Here is a 20442-nt window from a genome sequence, read left to right as displayed (position 1 = left end):
ACCAACCAATAGGAAGCCGCCGCTCTCAGAGCGCGAAATCCGCTTTGAAAAGATCCCGCCCACAAGCCACGGCCAGTCGTCGTTTGGCTGGTGCGCTTGAGCCCATTGGGCAGGGGTCCACGAAACGCCGGTTTTTTTCAGTCCTTGGCTTCCATTGGACCATATCTTAAAGCCCCTCCTACTTCTGTTTGTCATTGGCCAAAAAGGTCAGTACATCATATGGAGAAGCAACGCTCTCTGGAGTTTATTCCTGGGATGCTGATGGAGTATGTCAACTTTCCATTCTTCTTTATTCAGCTTCCGTCATCCGCCCCAGCAGGCGCTGAAGGTTCCAGAAGCCCTAGCCTTTGCTTCCTCATCCAGAACATCCATCCCTTTTCAGACGCTCCCACAGCCGTCTGTCAACTCAGACGTTGCCGTTCCCGCAGGCTCCGCGATGCGCTACCTTGTGACGTCACCGAGAGAAGAGGCGGGTTCTTCCCTGCCACCAGAAGTTGTCCTCTTTTCTGATTGGTCACTGGAAGGCGTCTATCAAGACGCGTTGCCTTTCCCGTGCGCGCTGAGTGTGGCGTCCTTGTGGTTTGCGAGACCGAGGCTCCTATAGGGTTCGCAGCTCGCCCGCCCCTTCCATCGGGGACTTGGATTCCGCTTGCCCCTGGCGGGCGGCTGTCGAATCCGGAGGAGGAGCTCAAGGACGGCGGCTGGGGTTGCGCAGGTGGGAAGATGGCGGCAGCCTCGGTCTCGGCGGCTTCTGATTCTCAGTTTTCGGTAAGGGGCGGCAATCGCGTGGGTTCCAGGTGGGCCTGTACGGCTCTCCGGGTTGCCTCACTTTTCAGGCGGCCCGCGACCTGCCGTCAGCCCTCGTCCCGCAGGATGGCGGGCTGCCCGAGGCCGCGTGCCACTCCCGGAGGCTGCAACTGTGTTTTGTGGAGCAGCAGCCCGCCTCCTTTTCCACCCTGCGGTCCCCTGTCCTCTCCGCCGGTGCTTTGGAGCCTTGTCCCGAGCCTGGCTGGTGCACTCTCAGGCGGGCTAACACAAAGCTCTGTCGGTCACGTGAGCGTAACGGCCCGTCTCGGAAACCCTCACTAACAGGTAGGTGTGCAGGTTTGTAGCGTGGCAGCCGCCGAGGCGTCCGTGGTCCCCAGTTTTCGCCGTTGCTACAGTGCCTCGCTGTCTGTTGCGCGACCCTGGCAGGCGGAGCCCGGGCATTCCACTTCCCATTACTAGGACTCTGTGTGGAAAAGTTGCTTTGGAGAAGCGATCGGGAAAATTAAGCCTGCGGGTTTAGTCAGTCACCGATGTTTTAAGAGTGGATTGTGGAGCTCAGGCTTTTGGAAAACGCTCCAGTAGGAAGAGATAAGAATTAAATGGGAGAAAACTGGAGTTCTTTTTAGAAATGTTCCTGTACTTAGCCGACCGTTGGTCCTAAAGTTACAGGAAGGAATTGAATAGAAATCCCACTCTGAAGAAGGAGCAAAGCACTGTACTAATTAGATAATTACTGCGCTGCAGGTTTTGATACCAGAGGCGTCTGGGAGAGATTGATTAGCAGTGTTAGGGAAGATAGAATCTTGAAAGGAAGATAAGCTAGCTGCGTGTTGAAGGAATTTAAGAGAAGAAAGCATAGCAAGTTTTTTACGGTATGTGACAAGACAATAGGTATTTTCCGGACACCAGAGGGTAATTCCGAATGTGCAGAGATAATATAAAGGTAGAGTTGATAAAGAAGAACTAGAAAAACAGGTGAAAATTGAATAACGAGGGATGTCAGGAAATTTTTTGGGTAATTCTAACAGCCGATGAGGAAGAGGGCATAGAGATTACCAACATCTTCAGAAAGTCTCACTTAGGAATCTCAGCAGTTTCGACTTTCTGTGGCTACTAGAATTTGTGATAAGGTCAGAATATTTCAAGTTTTTCAAACAGTGGGGTATACCTTTGCCAAAGAACTAGAGGAGATTAAGGAGAAGAGTTGAAGCAAGCATTTGGGAGTCAGTTCCTTGCCAGATAAATGAAAGATAAAGGAAAAACTATCAGAACTAAGTGTCAGCAAACACATGAATTATATAAGAGATACAGTTGATTAAACTGGAGAAAGGAGAGCTCTTTGCTCTCAAAACTTAGAAATTGGAACCTAAGGAAACTTGGATTGAACTGCACCGCAGGGCTGTCAAGGCAGTGCCACCGGGATGTAGTTAATCCCTAGTCCTTATGGTAGACCCGACAGGAATCTAAAGGCTGTTTAATGGAAAAATGGATCCTGTGACTTCTGTGTCTGGAATTGGAAACAGAAGAGAAGCTCTTCTTTACTCCACCGTAGTCCATGTGTATAAGAGTAGGTTTGGAGCTGCATTCATAAAAAGGTATCCAGAGAATGCCTTAGTGTTAGGCTTGTGAGCAGGCAACTGAAGGGAAGAAGGGAGCTTTGCAGGCAGAATAATTGCAGCAAATGAAAATAAGAGTGTATTGTGGGTGTTTGAAATAAAAAAAAGTCCAGATTGCTGAAAAACTGGTAGCGAGACAGTGTCAAAACACAGTGTCAGGAAATGAAACAAGGGTCAGCCTGGCACTACATTCCATGGGAGGTTTATACATTATGGGAAGGGTCATTATCACTAGCAAGCTGTTTGGAAAAGCATACTTAAGAAATGTGGAAAATGGTATTTCACATAATTCAAACTAAAAACATAACTGTAGCAACATGGCAGTATAAAAGATTCTAAATATATTATGGAGAAAGAACCCTGAATGATTTGCAGAGAGTAGATAAGAGGTGAATGAGAATTACCTCTTATTAGGGCTTATATAGAGCAATTTAGTAAATAGCAGTGCCGTTTGTTTTGGTATGGTGGGAGAGGAGCTGATTTGGAAACTAACCAAGAATTTGGTTATAGCCATGTTACATTTTAGGTGCCTATTGAGACATCCAAGTAGGCAATGAGTAATGTGAGTTTAGAGTTTTAGATTCAGATCTCTATAATTCTGTATTTTAAACTTGAAAGCTACTGAAAAAAATGAAGAGCCCTGAGAGTAGATGAGACTTTTCAGAAGAATCCTTGTAGACAAAAAAGAACCTTGAGGACCAAGCCTTGAGGAACTCTGGCATTTAATAAAAGTGGTTAGAGATCCAGGGGGTTTTGAAGGAGAGGCCTGTGGGACTAAGGGACAATCCTTGTGGCTTCCTCCGCTGAGGGTTTAGGTGAATGACAGCAGTGTGAGCCATGCTTCGGAGGTTGTTGAAGTTAGCAATGGAGAGTAGTGGGTGAGTTTGATGAGCTCTCGCGTCTTAGGAATGAGTAAAGTGGGGTGACTTAAAGTAACAATTGCAAAAAGCCTTTTGAAAGATTATTTTACTTAAAATTTTGATAGGTTTTATTAATTGTGTGCATGATGATGCCCCTACCCCTCCCCCCCCCCACCTGCCACAGTTTGCTTTTGAAGGACACAGGACAGCTTTGGAGTTGTTGTCTCCTTCTACCATTAAGTGGGTTCTGGGAAGTAAACTCAGTTCATTGAGCTTGTTCAGTAAGCACCTTTGTCCACTGGACTAGAGTTTGTTTTTAAGAAAACCCTCAGAATCAGTCTAGGGTTGAGGAGTCTTGTAGTTTAGGAAAAGGTTTTCTCTTTCCCCTTTCCTGGCACTGGGACAGATGCAGTGGAGAAACGGAATAAGAGGCACCAGGAGGGGCTTAATTGTAGGAGGCAAGACTTTACAAAGCTAAGTAGAGACAGACAGGTGGCATGCTTGCTGCTTGCTCTGGTAGAGGGAAGAGCTAGTTGATGGGTTTTCTACTTAGAACTAGTGTTTTGGTTCAAGTGAAGGCATAAATTTTTCTGCTGCTTTTGTGAATTGTAAGCTAAGTGATTTTGTTATAATCACTTAGTGTTATCACTCAGCTTAGTTTGAATGTTAAAGATGGGATTCTAGCTGATTCTAGCTATTTCTAGCTAACCAATAAAAACACAATGTTCTCAGTTATATGTAAGATCAAGGTACCAGACAATTCGTAATAACATTGACCATATTTTAATATTTTAAGAAGTAAAAACTTAACTGTTTTTCAGGTTACCTTCAAAACAATTTTTTTAAGGTTTATTTATTATTACATCTAAGTACACTGTAGCTGACTTCAGACACCCCAGAAGAGGGCGTCAGATCTCATTACAGATGGTTGTGAGCCACCATGGGGTCGCTGGGATTTGAACTCAGGACCTCTAAAAGAACAGTCAGTGAGTGCTCTTAACCACTGAGCCACCTCTCCAGCCCTCAAAACAAATTTTTATTCTCACACAGGTATTTGGATAATTCTGCTTATTCCAGGACTTGGCTTATTGTTATGAATACTCTTCCTTCGTTTGAACCTACACAGACTACACTAATACAAGATTGAAAATCCTAATTTGGTTTGACATTCTGAAAAGAGCAAATGAGGATGTGAGGATTCTGAACAGCTGGCAGTATAGAATCTCCATTACTTCCTTCTTTCCTAAATGTCTAAACACTATAAACTCAACAACTACTACTAAAATCCCAGTTAACATTCAGAGATATACTATGATAAATTTACATCTTGTAGAACATAGTGTCAAATTTGACAAATTCATGACAGATGGTGTATGTGAAGAAATAGTTTTATATGAGAATATCTCATAAGCCTGAATGTTTTACAATTGTTTCCCCCTTTGAGGAACTAAATATAATATGCTGGTGTCTGTGGGCTAAGCTGCCACAAGAGGACCATGCCTGGGTTCAGGATCCTTGGTGGGGGTGGGGGTGGGTTGAACCTAATGTCATGCAGATATTACAGTCAAGGGCCATTTAGATGTCAGTGTTCTATGCTGTTGCCCCGGGGCCATATTGATGTGAGTGACCTGTGAAGCCACCTGAGGCTCTGTCTAGGGCACTAGTTCCACTGAAGCTGGAGGGCTTTGTTGATGTCCATGGACTGTGCTACCACTGAAGGCTGTACAGAGTCTCATCTGTGCTGCTGCCTAAAGCCATGCCGATGGTGTGTGTGGGCTGAGCTGTGCCATGGACTGTATGGGCCTCTGTGGACCATGTTGACCCACTGGGTCATGTGTTGTCCTTGGCCTGTGCTGCGGCTGAGGGTTATGATGGTGCCTGTGGCTTGTGCTTTGACAGGTGGCCATGATGTCTTTGTACTGTCATTGGAGACCATGCTAAGGTTCTTGGCATGTGCAGATGCTGGAATCCTTAATGATATTCATGGTTATGCTCTTGCCAGAAGCCATGTAGAAGTCCATGATCCGTGCTCATGCTGACACTACATGGAGGTTCCTTTTGTAGTGGTATCGATGGCTACAGATACACAGTTGAGAAAGGGGGACATAGAAGGCTTCCAGAAAACTCACCCCGTACTCCCAAAGTAACAACCTAAACAAGAAGTAATTGAAAAGAACGCTTAAAAATTGAGCCAGTCAGTGGTGGCACACGCCTTTAATCCCAGCACTTGGGAGGCAGAGGCAGGCAGATTTCTGAGTTCGAGGCCAGCCTGGTCTACAAAGTGAGTTCCAGGACAGCCAGGGCTACACAGAGAAACCCTGTCTCAGAAAATAAATAAATAAATAAATAAATAAATAAATAAATAAAATTGTGATTAAAGACTCTGAAGTGTAGCCCTTCACAGTTGATGGCTTCTAGCAAGGGTGCAGGTGGAGAAAGACTCAGTTTTCTTTAAGAGTCTGGTCACTGGGAATTTGACCATACTCCAGTGAATAGTTTTTTGGGGCAGTTCACAAGGGTGGGGGGTTGGCATCGGAGGACTTGGAAGTGAGTGACAGGAGTGCTTGCTGTGAAATTCCCAAGTAATAGATAAAAACATTGTGTTCTTTATCGATGATTGAGTAATTCAGCAATTTCTATCTGTTTCTGATTTAAACAAAGATTTAACTTGCCTAAATATTTGTATTTAGGTTGTATGATCGTGTATAAATAGGTAAACATTTAATTCTAAAAATTATATATCTTGACAATAAATAGTGGTTGGGTTCTCAGTCATGAGTATTTGGTTTAAATGTTTGAAAGATAATTACAGTATTTTGTTTTTCAGAGCGTCCTAGCTGAACCATCAAGGTCTAATGGAAATATGGTTCGTCATTCTTTGTCTCCGTATGTATTGTATCCACCTGATAAGCCTTTCCTTAACAGTGATCTGAGACGCTCCCCAAATAAGCCCACATTTGCCTATCCGGAAAGCAACAGCAGAGGTAATCAACTGTAACAAAGTAAATGCTATTTGTTCGTCCATTAGTTGAAACTTCTTAACTAGGATGTTGTTTTTATATTAGAACAGTATAAGTTCCCCCTTTACTTATGTGTGCTTTTCATGTAAACTGCTGAACATTATTCACCAAATCATGGAACCTAAAAGACTTTGAGACACTTATCACTAGTCTGTCATCTTCAGAATCAGTCAGAAACCAAAGTCTCAGGTAGGGGCTAGAGAGATGGCTCAGTAGTTAAGAGCATTCAAGAAGACCTGAGTTCAATTCCCAGCACTCACATGGCAATTCACAACTGTTTGTTACTCTAGTCCTAAGGAATGTGACACTAGTTTTATGCACAGGGTACACAGATAAATACATACAGGCAAAACATCCATACCCATTAAGTAAAGAAATACCTTTGTAAAAAGTAAGGGCCATCTTGTAGAAAGCACTACTTGGACTCTGCGTTCTATTTCTCTAAAGAAGACGGACATTGAGTGGATGTGTGTGTTCCTGGAGAGAGTGAGAGGAAGTGGTAAATAGGATCTAAAAAAGGTGTCAAAGAGTAAACGAAGCCAGTACTTTATTTTTTTAAGCTAGGACCTTTAGGGTTATGGTTAGGGTTAGAGTTTCTGTTCCCATGCTTTGTAGCAGAGGCAGATAGCTAGATCTCTGGAGCTCACTGTTCAGCCAACATAGCTTTAATCAGTGAGCCTCAGTTGTGAAAGACGTTGGCTGAACAAACATGTGTTACCTGAGGTTGGTAACCAAGTGCATATTTGACCCCCATGCGCATATTTATATACTTGTGTGTTCATATAACAAAAAGACTGAGATATCTATTGTGTCCTTGTTGCTGGGGATACATGAACAAATAAATGTCCGCTTGCCTCAGAGAGGGATCAACAACAGACCAAAGAGATAGTCTTAGTTAGGGTTTCCATTGCTGGAAAGAGACACCATGACCAAGGCAACTCTTGTCCAGAGGACAGCATTTATTTGGGACTAGCTTTCTGTTTTGAGGTTCAGTCCACTATCATGTCAGGAAACATGGCAGTGTCTAGGCAGGCATGGCACTAGAGGAGCTGTTTATATGCTTGGCCAAGGGAATGGCAATATTAGAAGTTGTGGCTTTGTTCGAGTAGGTGTGTCACTGTGGGTGTGGGCTTTGAGACCCTCATTGTAGCTGCCTGGAAGCCAGTATTCTGCTAGCAGCCTTCAGATGAAGATGTAGAACTCTCAGCTCCTCCTGCACCATGCCTGTCTGGATGCTGCCATGCTCCTGCCTTGAACCTCTGAACCTGTAAGCCAGCCCCAATTAAATGTTGTCATTTATAAGACTTGTGTTGGTCATGGTGCTTGTTCACAGCACTAAACCCTAAGATAAGCTGAGAGTTCTACATCTTGTTCCAAAGGTAAACAGGAGACTGACTTCCAGGTGAAGACTTGCTTCCAGGCAGCTAGGAGGAGCTCTCAAGCCTACCCCCACAGTATCACTCTTCCTTCAATAAGGCCACACCTACTCCAGTAAGACCACACCTCTAATAGTGCTCCTCCTTGGGACAAGCATATTCAAAGCACCACAAGATGATTCTATTAAAGATGAGTTTGATGAAGTAAAAGTTTATTGAGCTTCCTCACATGAACATGGCCGATTTACAGGTGACTAATGAAGAGTCTCCCCTGAACTGACAGTAATTATCAACCTCTGAGGAATCTCTAGGAAGAGGGCCTTCTATATTGCCTCCTGAGCTGTTTGGTAAGCTCTGTGAGCCTCACCTTCCAGGAGACAATGTTAGGACACTTTTTTTAGGGTCTTATGTGGACAGCCATAGTGGCTCTGATTTCAATGCATCATCTAGAGGCCAAGGGGTTGACAACATTGATGTACTTTGGGACTGTCTTATAAGAGTTGCCTTGGTTATAGTGTCTGTTCACAGCAGTAAAAACCCTTTGAGTTCTACACTAGATTCAAAGGTAGCGAAGAGAGACACTGGGCCTAGTTTAGACTTCTGAAACCTCAAAGCCCACCCCTAGTGACATTTCTTCCAACAAGCAGTACCATTCCCTGTTCACCAAAATAGAAGCCTATGGGGGCTTTTTTTACTCAAAGTTCCTTAGAACAGCTGTTAATTTATGGATAATTAGCCAAGGGTTTTGGTTTTGTTTTTAACAGTTAAAGCTCTGTGGTGTGTTTTAACACAGTGGTGGTTCTTGTTTAATTTTTACTTGAGTAACTAGTAGAACTTTAGAGAATTCAGATGATGCCTTGAAATGACTTAAAGCAGGAAATGCTTTGTGTATAGAATGCTCTGCTGCTTGGCTTTCATCAGCTTTCTTTTCAGAGATGGGCTCTGGCTCACACCTCTAGACCAGTGTTTGGAAGGCTCAGGCAGGGTTACTGTGATTTTTGAGGTCATCCTGGGGTACAGAATCTGCCAACACAAAATTTCCTTTTTTGGTTAACTTCTCTATGGGCATAGCTAACTTAAGGTGTGGTGTGCTTTTTATATTTGTCAGCCATATTTTCTGCTCTTAAGAATCTTCAAGATAAGATTCGACGCCTGGAACTGGAAAGGATTCAGGCAGAAGAAAGTGTGAAAACCTTGTCTAGGGAAACCATTGAGTACAAGAAAGTATTGGATGAACAGATCCAAGAGAGGGAGAACTCAAAGAATGAAGAATCAAAGCACAATCAAGGTGTGTTTAATTATAAAGGAAACTAAAATCTATCCAAATACTGTAAAGTTAGTTCACAATTCCACATTGGTATTTTGTAGTGGTCACTGTCTTTAGCTGGTAAGGAATTACATCATAATCAGGTGTATTGTGAGGAGCAAGTGACGTCATGCATGGTGCTTACTGTCAGTGTGTGGCATATTTGACGCAAGTAAGGAAGACCCTAAAGTCATTCGGAAAGGTTTCGAGGAGTACTGAAAGGGAAGAGGCTGAAGGCCGGGAGGGCTGCTGTTTTCTTTTGTGGTACTCTGGCATACTGAGCAGGCACTCTACCGTGAACCTTACCTATGCCCCATGAATTTACTGCAAGTCCACTTCCTGCTTACAAGCTGTTGGGACAAGACTGTCTTAACTAATTACTGCTTTTTTGTATGTATTCATTTTAGAACTGGCATCCCAGTTGGTAGCTGCAGAAAATAAATGTAATCTTTTAGAAAAACAATTGGAGTACATGCGAAATATGATAAAGCATGCGGAAATGGAGAGGACGTCTGTCTTAGAAAAGCAGGTATGGCGCCTCTCAGGTGAGGCCGGAGGGCACTGCTGTTACACTGTAAGTTCTCGGGCACGGTGGAGAAGATCGTGCCTTGATTGGCTCTGTTTATTATGATTCTTGTACTTGGTAGACTTGTGCTTACATTGGAAAGATAATCATGTTAATGTCTTTGAGTCTGCATTATTGAATAAGCAAATAAACATATGTACCACTGAGATCCACTGTTCTTTGTAGAATTCTTTGCAATTAAAAAAAATACCGTGTAAGTAATTTGGTTATTGAAAGAGGATCTCATATAGACTAGGCTGGCTCATTTATGTTGTCCAGGGATCACCTGGAGCACATTATACATGGTGTACGTAGTGTTATGGATGACACCCTAAGGCTTCTCTGGTGCTAGGTAAGTACTCTACCAAATGAGCTATGTGCCCAATTGTTACATTTTAACAAAATATTTTTCTTTTGTTACATCAAAGTCTTTGTCTTAAGTAACTTGCTACATTTTTAGAGGACAATTACAACATCAGTGTCCATTATATTTTTTAAACATTCTTTTCATATGAAAAATTTAACTTTACTATGCAAAGTTTGATTAGAAATTTCTCTTGTGTAATTCTCCATTGTCATGGACATGTGGCAGACTCAGGTTCTTAATGTTGGGTTTTTACAAATATATCCACTTAGTGTATTTGCCCTTTTCTTTTTTTCTTTTTCCTCTTTTGGAGATTCATCCCTTAAGTATATGGGCAGCCTTTCCAAATCAGACGCTACGTTTGGAGGAAAAAAAGAAGATATCTTGTATTCAAAGTAAATAAATGCATCCAAGTTCTCATATCTGTTAAGAGGTTGCTTAGTAGACCCAGCTGGCAGAAGTACTTGTGTATTTGCATAGTTTGTATGTCTAATAAATTCTCCTTAGTCTAGAGTATAAGGATATTTTCCTTATATTAAACCATAGACTAGGTAAAATACTGTATGTTGAGAATACTATTCCAAGGCTGATGAGATAGTTTAGTGGATAAAGGTATTTGCAGTGAGGCCTGAAAAACAAATTTGATCCCTCTGACCCACATGGCAAAAAGAGGGAACCAGCTTGAATATGATGTCCTCTGACCTTCAAAGGCATGCCGCGCGTGGCATACAAACAAAATGAGACACGGAGATCATGGATACCCTTGAGGTCTTAATGTTCTATTCCTAGAACTTCTTTCCATATCAGCAAGTGTGTGAAAGGATAGGCAAATTACATGTAGTATGATGTGGCTGTGTGCAGAGTCTACAGTTTACAATTATCATATTATATTGTAAGTTATCAAATTATCTTGATGCTGTTCCTCAGGTTTCTCTAGAAAGAGAACGGCAGCATGATCAAACCCATGTTCAGAGCCAACTGGAAAAACTGGACCTTCTTGAACAGGAATACAACAAACTCACCGCCATGCAGGCCCTTGCAGAAGTCAGTGAACATGACTTTTACCTACTGATGTAGAATGCTGTGGCTGTCACTGTTTTCATAAACATGGGTATTTATAATGTAAAGGTCTTTCTCATACATAGATTCTTTGGAAAGAAAAAGATAATTTGAAAAGTAATGTTGGGATTCCTCAGTCTTGGTGGCTGAGGATAAGGTAGTTCTTTTTTTTGAAAACTGAAAGGTAAAGTGGTTTTGATACTTAAATCTGGCATCATGTAAGTTTTTTTTCTGAACTAATTTTATTTCTGTGTTTTACCCTGGAGATAATTGATACTACTGAGTGAAGATCTAGATTTGTCTTTATGTAGTCTTTACCTTTGTACAGCCTGTGTGTTTCAGTTGTAGATTTTCTTTCAGAGTTTGGCCACTTAACTCACACCTACCTCACTAATTACCATTAGTTGATCTATTAGAACACTATTAGGAGAGTGGCAGGGATATTATCAAGGCCTGAACCACTTGGCATGAACTGACATAATTTTTTTTGTTTTGTTTTTGTTTTTCCAGACAGAGTTTCTCTGTGTAGCCCTGGCTGTCCTGGAACTCACTCTGTAGACGAGGCTGGCCTCGAACTCAGAAATCCGCCTGCCTCTGCCTCCCGAGTGCTGAGATTATAGGCGTGCGCCACCACGCCCAGCTTAACATGCTTATTTTAACTGTCCTTAAAATTCTACAAAAAGATACTTTTAACCATTACTGTTTTGATATTGTTATTGCTAGAAAAAAATGCAGGAGTTGGAGTCCAAACTCCGTGAAGAAGAGCAGGAAAGGAAGCGGATGCAGGCCCGGGCAGCAGAGGTGAGTGGAAGGAGGAACAGGTGCTCTAATGGAGAACTGTTCCACACAAGCACAGCAGACTCCTGTGGAGACCTCAGATAGTTTAGGAATGGAAATTATGAATGTAATTTACAAAGTAAAATTTGAGCAGTCCTTTTGGATGTTTCAAATTGCAGAGTCTGAATTAGTATTTTAAAAACCTTTGAGGTTGGAGCTGGAGGGATTGCAGAGGATTAGAACATTTTGTTGTCTTCACAAGCCACATGTGGCTCACACTCCTCTTCAGCTCCAGTTCCATAGAGTCTGACTCTTCTGACCCCTGGCCAAATGCAGGCAAAACATCCATACATGTCAACCAAAATGTACTTGCGAGGTAAAAACAGGTCAGACAGAGTAGTAGTCACGTAAAGCTAAGGGATGATGAGCTACTACCAGCTCATTCAGTACCCAGTATAAAGTATGGCTTGGGTTGGAGGTAAAGTTAAATGGTAGAACAGTTGCCTGGCATTCATTCATAAGACACTTGGTTCAGTCCTCAGTACTGCAGCAACAAAACTACCACTTCCCTTGAGACTGTTAACATACCAGGACAGACGTGTTAAGCTAGCAGCCTGCCCTAGCAAAAGAACGAACTCTACTCTCCTAGTTTTGAATCTTGTGGCCAGCCACTGGAGGTAGAATTGTGTAGATTCAAAGCATCAGTTTATGTATTCCAACCAGAACTGCATTATCAAAGATCCTGCAAGAATAATAAAGTACTGCTTAGACTCTACAAGATAAAATTGTTTTATTATTTGGCTAGAGACTTCTCTGATTACTTGTTCAGATATCTTCCAGATAATCTCTCTTTTCCAACCGCTTTAAGATTATTACAATGTATGTGACTTTCATCATAGTAACCCAAGGAGCAGGTTCTGATATCTGAAGTTACTGGTAGAGCCTTGATAGTTGAGTCTGTGGCACTGTGTCTAGATGCCGTTGTAGGAATAGAAACATTGCAGTTTTTTCTTTTGGAGCTTCTTTGAGTCATTGATTCTTTTATATTAAAACTGATAAGATTGGTAAATTTACTCTCTGTGTACTTGTTGGGTTAATGGCCATTTAAACAGTTTTGATTTTTAGAGAATTTCTTCCAACTTTAGAGAAAACTATTTTACTGTGTTTCCGTTCCTTAAATGTAACCATGCATATGCATGGGTAATTCCTTATTAAATTATAGTGTATAGCCCTTATATGCCAAATAGAAATTTTCACAGTCTCATTGATTGATGAATTGTTAAGTTTGAGTTGTGATGGTGAATGCCATGGTAGTGGAAGGCAGATGCGTTTCTGTATCTTGTTGGTTCTGGTTTATATAATCCAAAACAGATTATTTAGCCATCTAGAGCCTGGGTTTTATAGTGCTAGGGAATTCAAACAAGAAATGATAATAAAAGTACTTTAAAATTCAGGCATGCATACAAGAAATCAGCAAGGAAAACTAGATATGTAAGATAGAATCAAAAAGTGACTTTTAAGGGGTTTCTGTTAGAGCTGACACTTTTTGACACTGTAAGGATGATTTCCTGTGGAGTTAGGTCTAGTATAAACTATTACTAAAGTATGAGCAAGGCTGCAATGCTCCCGAGGGTGGAGAGCTGGCATGCCATTGCCGGGAGACCCTGTCCTAAGCTTGCATGAGATGGGAGGGGGTGCTCGGTGTTCTTTGTTTTTCATTCATTACTTCTGCTGTTCCCTAAAGTTCAGTTATAACTTCTGGGGAGCTTTGCCTCATGTAGAAATTGTAAACAATTTAGAGGAAAAATCTGCTGGTTGGAATTTTTACCAAACTCCAGGCTTTTGATATATAGAGAGACAAAATGGCCATTGACAGAGAGTTTGGAGGGACTTGTGTCTCCCTCCACCCCCAAGATTTGTTTTAAGTATTTGGGAGTTTTGTCTGCATGTTTTGTATATGTGCCCCAGGTGTACAATTCGTGCAGAGGCCAGAATAGGGTACTGGATCCTCTTGATCATGGGATTAAATAACCTGGGATTAAATGGTTAAAAGCTGCCATGTGGGGGGTTGCTGAGAACATTTTCTCTGATGGGAGCAGCCAGAAAGTCTCTTCAGCCCGGAGGAGTGGAGAAATTCTACTAAAAAGATAACATTTGCTGAAATAATTATTGCTACTTTTGAGCATTAAACAGGAAGGAACCTATTTTGCTCTTGAGTTGCTTTGGGTCTACTTTTATGGTAATCATGTTTTTAAAAATGAACGTAGCATGCTGTCATTCACTCATTAAGTGGAGCTGTGTACATTCCATTTAATTTCTGAACTAGAATTTGCAGACTACCTACCAGTAGTGAAACAGTGCTTCCAGGCAGTACATAGTCAACTGTGGCTCAGCAGTTCACATAAATGAGAGGCTGAGGACATAGTACATCCATGCTGTCTTATTGAAATGATTACTACTGTATTGTACAGACTTAAATGGTGTCTCATATGTGAATTGTAGCTTTTATTTTACATCACTAACTCTATGCTATTTTTTTCTAGTTACAGAGTGGTCTAGAAGCAAATAGACTTATTTTTGAAGATAAGACTACTTCATGTGTTTCAACTAGCACTAGAAAAATTAAAAAAAAGAAGTCAAAGCCGCCAGAAAAGGTATGAAAACTGAACCAGTAAAAGTACCAATTTTGTGTAATAATTTGTGTAAAAACTACTCAGAGCTGTGTGGTATTAGAGCCTTGGGAGGTACCTCTTAGTCTTAGTCTCCATGTTCAAAGGTGAAGACAAGTAAGATTTACTCACGAATTCTTACCTTGGTTCTGAGGACCTATATGAAAATTGGGAACCATAGAAGATAATACAATTACTAAAAATATTCAGCCTGTACTCATTACCTTTCTCTTAAAATGCTTTGTTCCTCTACTTAATTCTTGCATTTGTTTTGTTAGTACTCCCCACAACCTCCTTAGCCTTCAAGTCATACGAGGTTGTTCAGCCAGCACTATACGATCCCAATATAAACAAGTGTGGTTTGAATATAAAATGTCCCCCATTAAATCACTGGAAAGTAGGCCTTGAGGTTCTTAGCCTGACCCTTTTCCTGTCCTCTGTCTTTACTTCTTGACTGTTGGTACAGTGTGATGAATACACACCCAACCCCAGACCTATGGTTGCCATGCTTTTTCCGTAATGAGTCTTATCTTATTAAACTCTGGGCCAAGTAACTTCCTGAAGCTTGGTTTCTTCCTGCAGGAAAGAAAGTGATTCGCCAAGGTACCCAGTAGTTTCACAGTGAGCTGGAGTCTTGGATTAGCTCAGCAGAATACAATAAAATGATTTTCTCTTTTCTCCATCCAGAAAGGTTCTAGGAGCTACTTTGGTGCACAGCCCCATTACAGACTGTGCTTGGGCGATATGCCTTTTGTTGCTGGAACGGTGAGTTGTAGCTATTGTTTCTATGTTTAAAATATTTTCAGTATCTTTAGCTTTTTTATTTCCTGTTAAATGTATGTATATGGGTGTTTTGCCTGTCTGTGTTTTAGTGCTCACGGGGGCCAGAAGACGGTGTTGGGCCCCCTGGGACTAGAGTTATAGCTTAGAGTAACCTGCCATGTGGGTGCTGGGAATTGAACGTGGTGGAATTCCATTGAAAGAGCAGTCAGTGTTCTTAACTGTTGAGCCATTTTTTCAGACCTTATTTCAGTCTTCAGAAAACACATTTTAGGGGACGTTAAAAGAAAAATCCTGTATCGGCTTTGGGAGTGCTAGAATTATAGATGTGAGCCACCATATGTAGTTCTAGTAAAACCTTCTTGTAGAAGGCACAACCTAAGGTTTTTTTCTTGAGTCTTTGTAGAAGCCTTTATAAGTACAGTGGTAAAGTTATTTTTTACACAAACTTACTTTTTAATTTCTGTGATTATTACAAACTTTGTTTTCAATGTGAAGAAATGGGGAGTTGGGGCATTTTGACCTTGTACATGTGAAGATTAGGATACAACATGATGGGATTTCTCTCTACCATGGGTTCTGTAGATAGAATTTAAATCATAACACTTGTACAGCAACCATCATGGTGTCCCTATATGGTATGCTTAAATCTGTAGTAATACATTTACATATTCCACTTGACAATTGGTTCATCTTTGTATTGTCCAGTCTTGTCTAGAGTCCTTTCCACCCATTTTGTTTTCTTGGCAAATTGTCATCGAAGCCTTTAATCATAAAGGGCAATGTGAAGTTGTTTTATATATTCTTTAGAAGTGTTATTCCAAAAGTTTAAGAAAACACAGTTGTTTACTTGAGCTTCTAACAGTAACAAAACTTTTTAAAACCTGTTCATTGCATATTAAAGTATACACATTGGCCATTAGAGTGAATGTGTGTGTGTGTGTGTGTTTTACTGGCAAGTAATGAGTATTCATTCTTTCTGATTGTCATGGGTCACCTTTTCATTCTTAGGATCACCTCATTTGAGTTTGGCGTGTATGATTCTTCCCCACCACAATTAGCCAAGACAAATTAACAAACAATACAGAAACATTTTTAAACAACAAGCACATTAGGTCTTAAGTTATTCCCCTAAATCTGCATTTTAAATAAGTTAAGTCTGCTGGTGACTTATGGAGCTTAAACAAGCCCAGCCAACTATTGGAATTGTCATTTCCTATTGGAAACAAGTTCAAGAAAGCTATCAGGTTTTATTCTATTTTTATGTTGTGGCAGATAAACATTAGTGCTTCCTACAAGAGGCAAGAAGGCCGTTGGGTTGTTTGACTTTAGATGTGGTCTTGAACTCCACTACAGCACAGGATAAATAATTTCTGGTCCTCCTGCCTTCTTTAAGTGCTGGAATTGCAGGTGTGCAACAATTTATATGATGCTGGGGACCAAAGAAGGGCCTCTTGCATGCTACTTAAGTACCTTCCAACTCAGCCACATCCCCAGCAGGATGTTCATTACTAACTGAAGACGTTAGTACATCAACCAAGTGTTTGATACAGGTGGATGGCTAGTTGCCAGTTTGCCACAGTATAGTCCATGTATGCCTTAGGATTACAAACTAGACCCTGGCAAAAGGACATTATTTGCTTGATTTACTTTTCTCTTTAGTCCACCAGTCCCAGCCATGCCGTGGTAGCCAATGTTCAGCATGTCTTGCATCTGATGAAACACCACAGTAAAGCCCTGTGCAATGATCGAGTTGTTAACAGTGTTCCCTTGGCAAAGCAAGCTTGTTCACGAGTTAGTAAGAGTAAGAAGTCAGTGACGCCTCCTTCCAGCAGTGTTAATGAAGAACTTTCGGATGTCTTACAGACTTTACAGGATGAATTTGGGCAAATGAGCTTGTGAGTCTTGACTTTTTGAATTTAAAATTACATTTAGTTCTAAAATCTCATTTTTTTAGCAGCTTGGATTTTTAATCCTAGTTTTATTCACTGATGTTGAGCATAGCCATTATACCAGCCCACTGGCTGGGAGTTAAACAAACCTCCCATTCTAATTTTGTTAGATGTCAAATGCCAAGGCTTAGGTAAAAGCTCAATAGTATTGAGGGTTATCCAAATATAACTAATGAGTTAGGACAGTGTTTGAAAGCCAGTGTCCCAGAGGATTTACTTTATAAGTAATGCTGATGGGAGAAACAGATAAAAAAAAGCAGATAAAAGTTTATATTAGCCTGCAGCCCTGGATGGACCCAGATTTGTCTGGAATTAAGAATACTTGCATGTATCTTTATTTTTGTAAACCTTTGTTTTTATTTATGTGTATATCACATGTGTACAGGTCCCCAAGGAGGCCAGGAGAGGGCATCAGAGCCCCTGGAGCTGAAGTCACAGGTGGTTATGAGCCACCTATGTATAGAGCAGTAGTTTGTTAAAAGGGGTCATTTTTTAAGAGTGGTGAATCCCATAGTGAAATATAAAGGACATAACTTAAAAATGAGGAACTGAAGGTGGTCTCCCTTGTGGTTTGTATGCAGTGATCATCAGCAGCTTACTAAACTCATACAGGAATCACCAGCTGTGGAACTAAAAGACAACCTGGAGTGTGAATTGGAGGCATTAGTGGGAAGAATGGAAGCGAAGGCCAATCAGATAACTAAAGTTCGAAAATACCAAGCCCAGGTGACTCCTGCCCTTCTGTCTGTTTTTTCCCCCTTCATATATATTAATTGATGATGTTTAAGCTGTTTCTGGAGGTTTTCCTAACAGTCTGTGTTAAGTAAAGAAGTGTTAGTTCTTATATTTCATATGAGATGTGTCTTTACTGACTATATTTAATATCCTTGGCTTTATGAACAAAGCTAAGTGGTTTAGTTTGACTAAATTGTCTAAAAATACAGCTAGAATTTTTAATTTTCAAAGTCAGGTTAAATATGTAAAAAAAAAAGTAGTATGTTTTGCTCATACTAAATAATGACTAAAAGTAAAAGTGTTACTCACATTTAACAAGCCTACTTGGGGTTCTCATCTAGAGAAACAGACTGGGTATTTGAGATTACTGTGAAGTAGGAATAGAGAATAGAGGTAGAGTCCAGCTCCTGGGTTGACAGTAAGGAGTCTGGGGAGAAGTGGACAAATTTGAAGGTTTTAGAAGCAAAAAATCCCTCTCAAGCTTCCAAATGCTGTGTGATGTGGAAGAACTGTTTCACTGGCACAGAATCAAGTATATTGAGAATGTCATCTCACTTCATTTCCTTAAAACCCATTTTATAGGTGAAGTAACTGAGGCCATACTTCTGGGAGATATGACTGTATCTCAGTAAATGAAATAACCTGCCCAAGGAAAGGAAATCCTGACTGTGGTTGTTGGTGCTGGACTTACAACTAACTAGCAGCTGTTAGAGTTTACAGTCTGGTCAAGCAGGGAGCACCCTAAGTATTTGAAGCCTGCCCCTCTCTCCTTGAAGAGACTTTTACAGTATTTATTTAGCACTTTTTTACCTGGCTGTGTATTTTACATAGGTGATTTATAACTTCTGCAGATCTATGTGCTTTTAAAAAAACCCACCTAGAATCTATCATTTGAGTGTTAGAGGAAGATTATTTAAGTTAATGGTGTACTTAAGAAGTTGAGGCAGGAAAATCAAGAGTTCAAGAATGAACATAGCAAGACCTTGTATCAAAAACAAACCTAAAAGAAAATGTTTTTATTGAATTCATTTTTTCCCCTGTTTTGATTATTTGGTCAGCTGGAGAAACAAAACATAGATAAGCAGAAGAAGGAATTAAAAGCTAACAAAAAGACTCCTGATGAAGAAGGAAACAGCAGCGGTCGCTCGTCTGGAGTCACAAGGACAGCATGTAAGAAGGATCTGGCCAAACAGAGACCTGGAGAAAAAAGCAGGAAAAATCTTCAGTTACTGAAGGACATGCAGACCATACAGAATTCATTGCAGAGCAGTAATCTGTGTTGGGATTACTGACACCAGGGCATAAATGATGTACCTTACTGGTCATAAATGATGTACTTACTGGACAATGAGCAGACTTTCCAGGTCTCATGCTTGCTAAGCTGCCATTACTGGCAGATATTAGGGGCCAAGCTTCATTACAGTCTATTGTGCTATGTAGCACAACTGAATGGAGATGGAGTTCTACAGCAGAGAAGCCTCACCGTGTCTTTGAATTTGCTGTACTCATACACTGCACTTTGTAAACAAATGACCAGTTTTTTACTCGTGGGTGTGTTTTTTAAACTAGGTATATATGTAAATTGGGTTTGAAAATTCCGAATATGAGACAGTCCCCATAGTCAGTGCTTGAAGTCTTGTTTTTTAAATCTTCCCACAGCATGAAGTGACCACTACTCTACCTTCTCCAGATGACCATTAAATGTACTGTTTTCAAGAGGACTTTGTTTTGCTTTGGTATTTTAGACATTGATCAATCATAAATTCACTATGAAATACCCAAACATTTTAAGTCAGTTATCCATGAAATATGTCACAATGTCTTCAGAAAACTATATAAACAGTTGTTAATGAAGTAAATGAAACTTTGGAATAAAGAATGAGAAGGGGGGGTGTTGTAAAATGTACGTGTTTACAGTTTTTAGACAGTACCAATTTGTAATCATGTTAAGCACTGTTTAATCTTGACTTAAGAGAATCTCATGCTTTTAGCATACAGTATGTGAATTGAATACACACATCTATCATGTCAATGTAAATTATTTAACTTTGAGTAGATCGACATGTTAATCTTTATAAATTTGGTACTTCAAATCAATAAAGCAGTTTTTAAACTTTGCTTAACAGCCAGCTAACAAAGGCTTTATTTGTCATACAAACTCAAAAAGTGCATGTTAGTATTGTGATTGAGGAACAAGAATTTCTGATGCATGCTTGTCATTCTTGTGCTTACCGAGACCAAGCTCAGTGTTACTGAATGGTTTAGACAGGCTGGGGAACATACTAGCCATCTACTAAGTTGAATAGCATGAATTGTTTGTGCTACTCAGGCACCAGAAGGCCCGATCACTTGAATTTTCTAGTTAGAAACATAGATCTTTGAGATTCACGAGTCACCTGAAATTGTATGTAAACTTGTGTGTGCAGTTTTTCTAGTGAGGTTTGCAGGAACAGTGAACTGACAACTGTGAGTCCTTAGACCCCAGGAAGGTAAGAAACTGCTCTGGTGACACGGCTCAACCAACACTTCCAACTGTTACACTTCTGTTAATTCCTTGGATTTCAGGACATTAAACTGTGTAACTGTCCTCTGAAT

The 20442-nt window shown here is 40.7% G+C and overlaps 1 protein-coding gene across 2 annotated transcripts; it reads left to right on the top strand.

Moving 5' to 3' along the window:
- The first annotated feature begins 522 nt into the window (after positions 1 to 522).
- Cep57 (centrosomal protein 57) lies at positions 523 to 20096 on the top strand. 2 transcript variants are annotated; one of them, XM_021173115.2, is made up of 11 exons: positions 523 to 768; positions 6072 to 6228; positions 8749 to 8928; positions 9354 to 9475; positions 10803 to 10919; positions 11658 to 11735; positions 14255 to 14365; positions 15068 to 15145; positions 16823 to 17058; positions 17694 to 17838; positions 18906 to 20096. In XM_021173115.2, the coding sequence occupies exons 1-11, from the start codon at positions 724 to 726 to the stop codon at positions 19137 to 19139; spliced, it is 1503 nt and encodes a 500-aa protein (XP_021028774.1). In that variant the 5' UTR covers positions 523 to 723; the 3' UTR covers positions 19140 to 20096. The 2 variants fall into 2 exon arrangements, with proteins under 2 accessions (XP_021028774.1, XP_021028775.1); XM_021173116.1 differs by having other exon boundaries at positions 571 to 1092; positions 18906 to 19970.
- Positions 20097 to 20442: the final 346 nt, after the last annotated feature.

This window comes from Mus caroli, chromosome 9 (assembly GCF_900094665.2).
Source record: "Mus caroli chromosome 9, CAROLI_EIJ_v1.1, whole genome shotgun sequence".
Classification (NCBI taxonomy): Eukaryota; Metazoa; Chordata; class Mammalia; order Rodentia; family Muridae; genus Mus; species Mus caroli.
The sequence above is the reverse complement of the archived record's forward strand: the minus strand, read 5'-3'. Positions and strand labels throughout refer to the sequence as shown.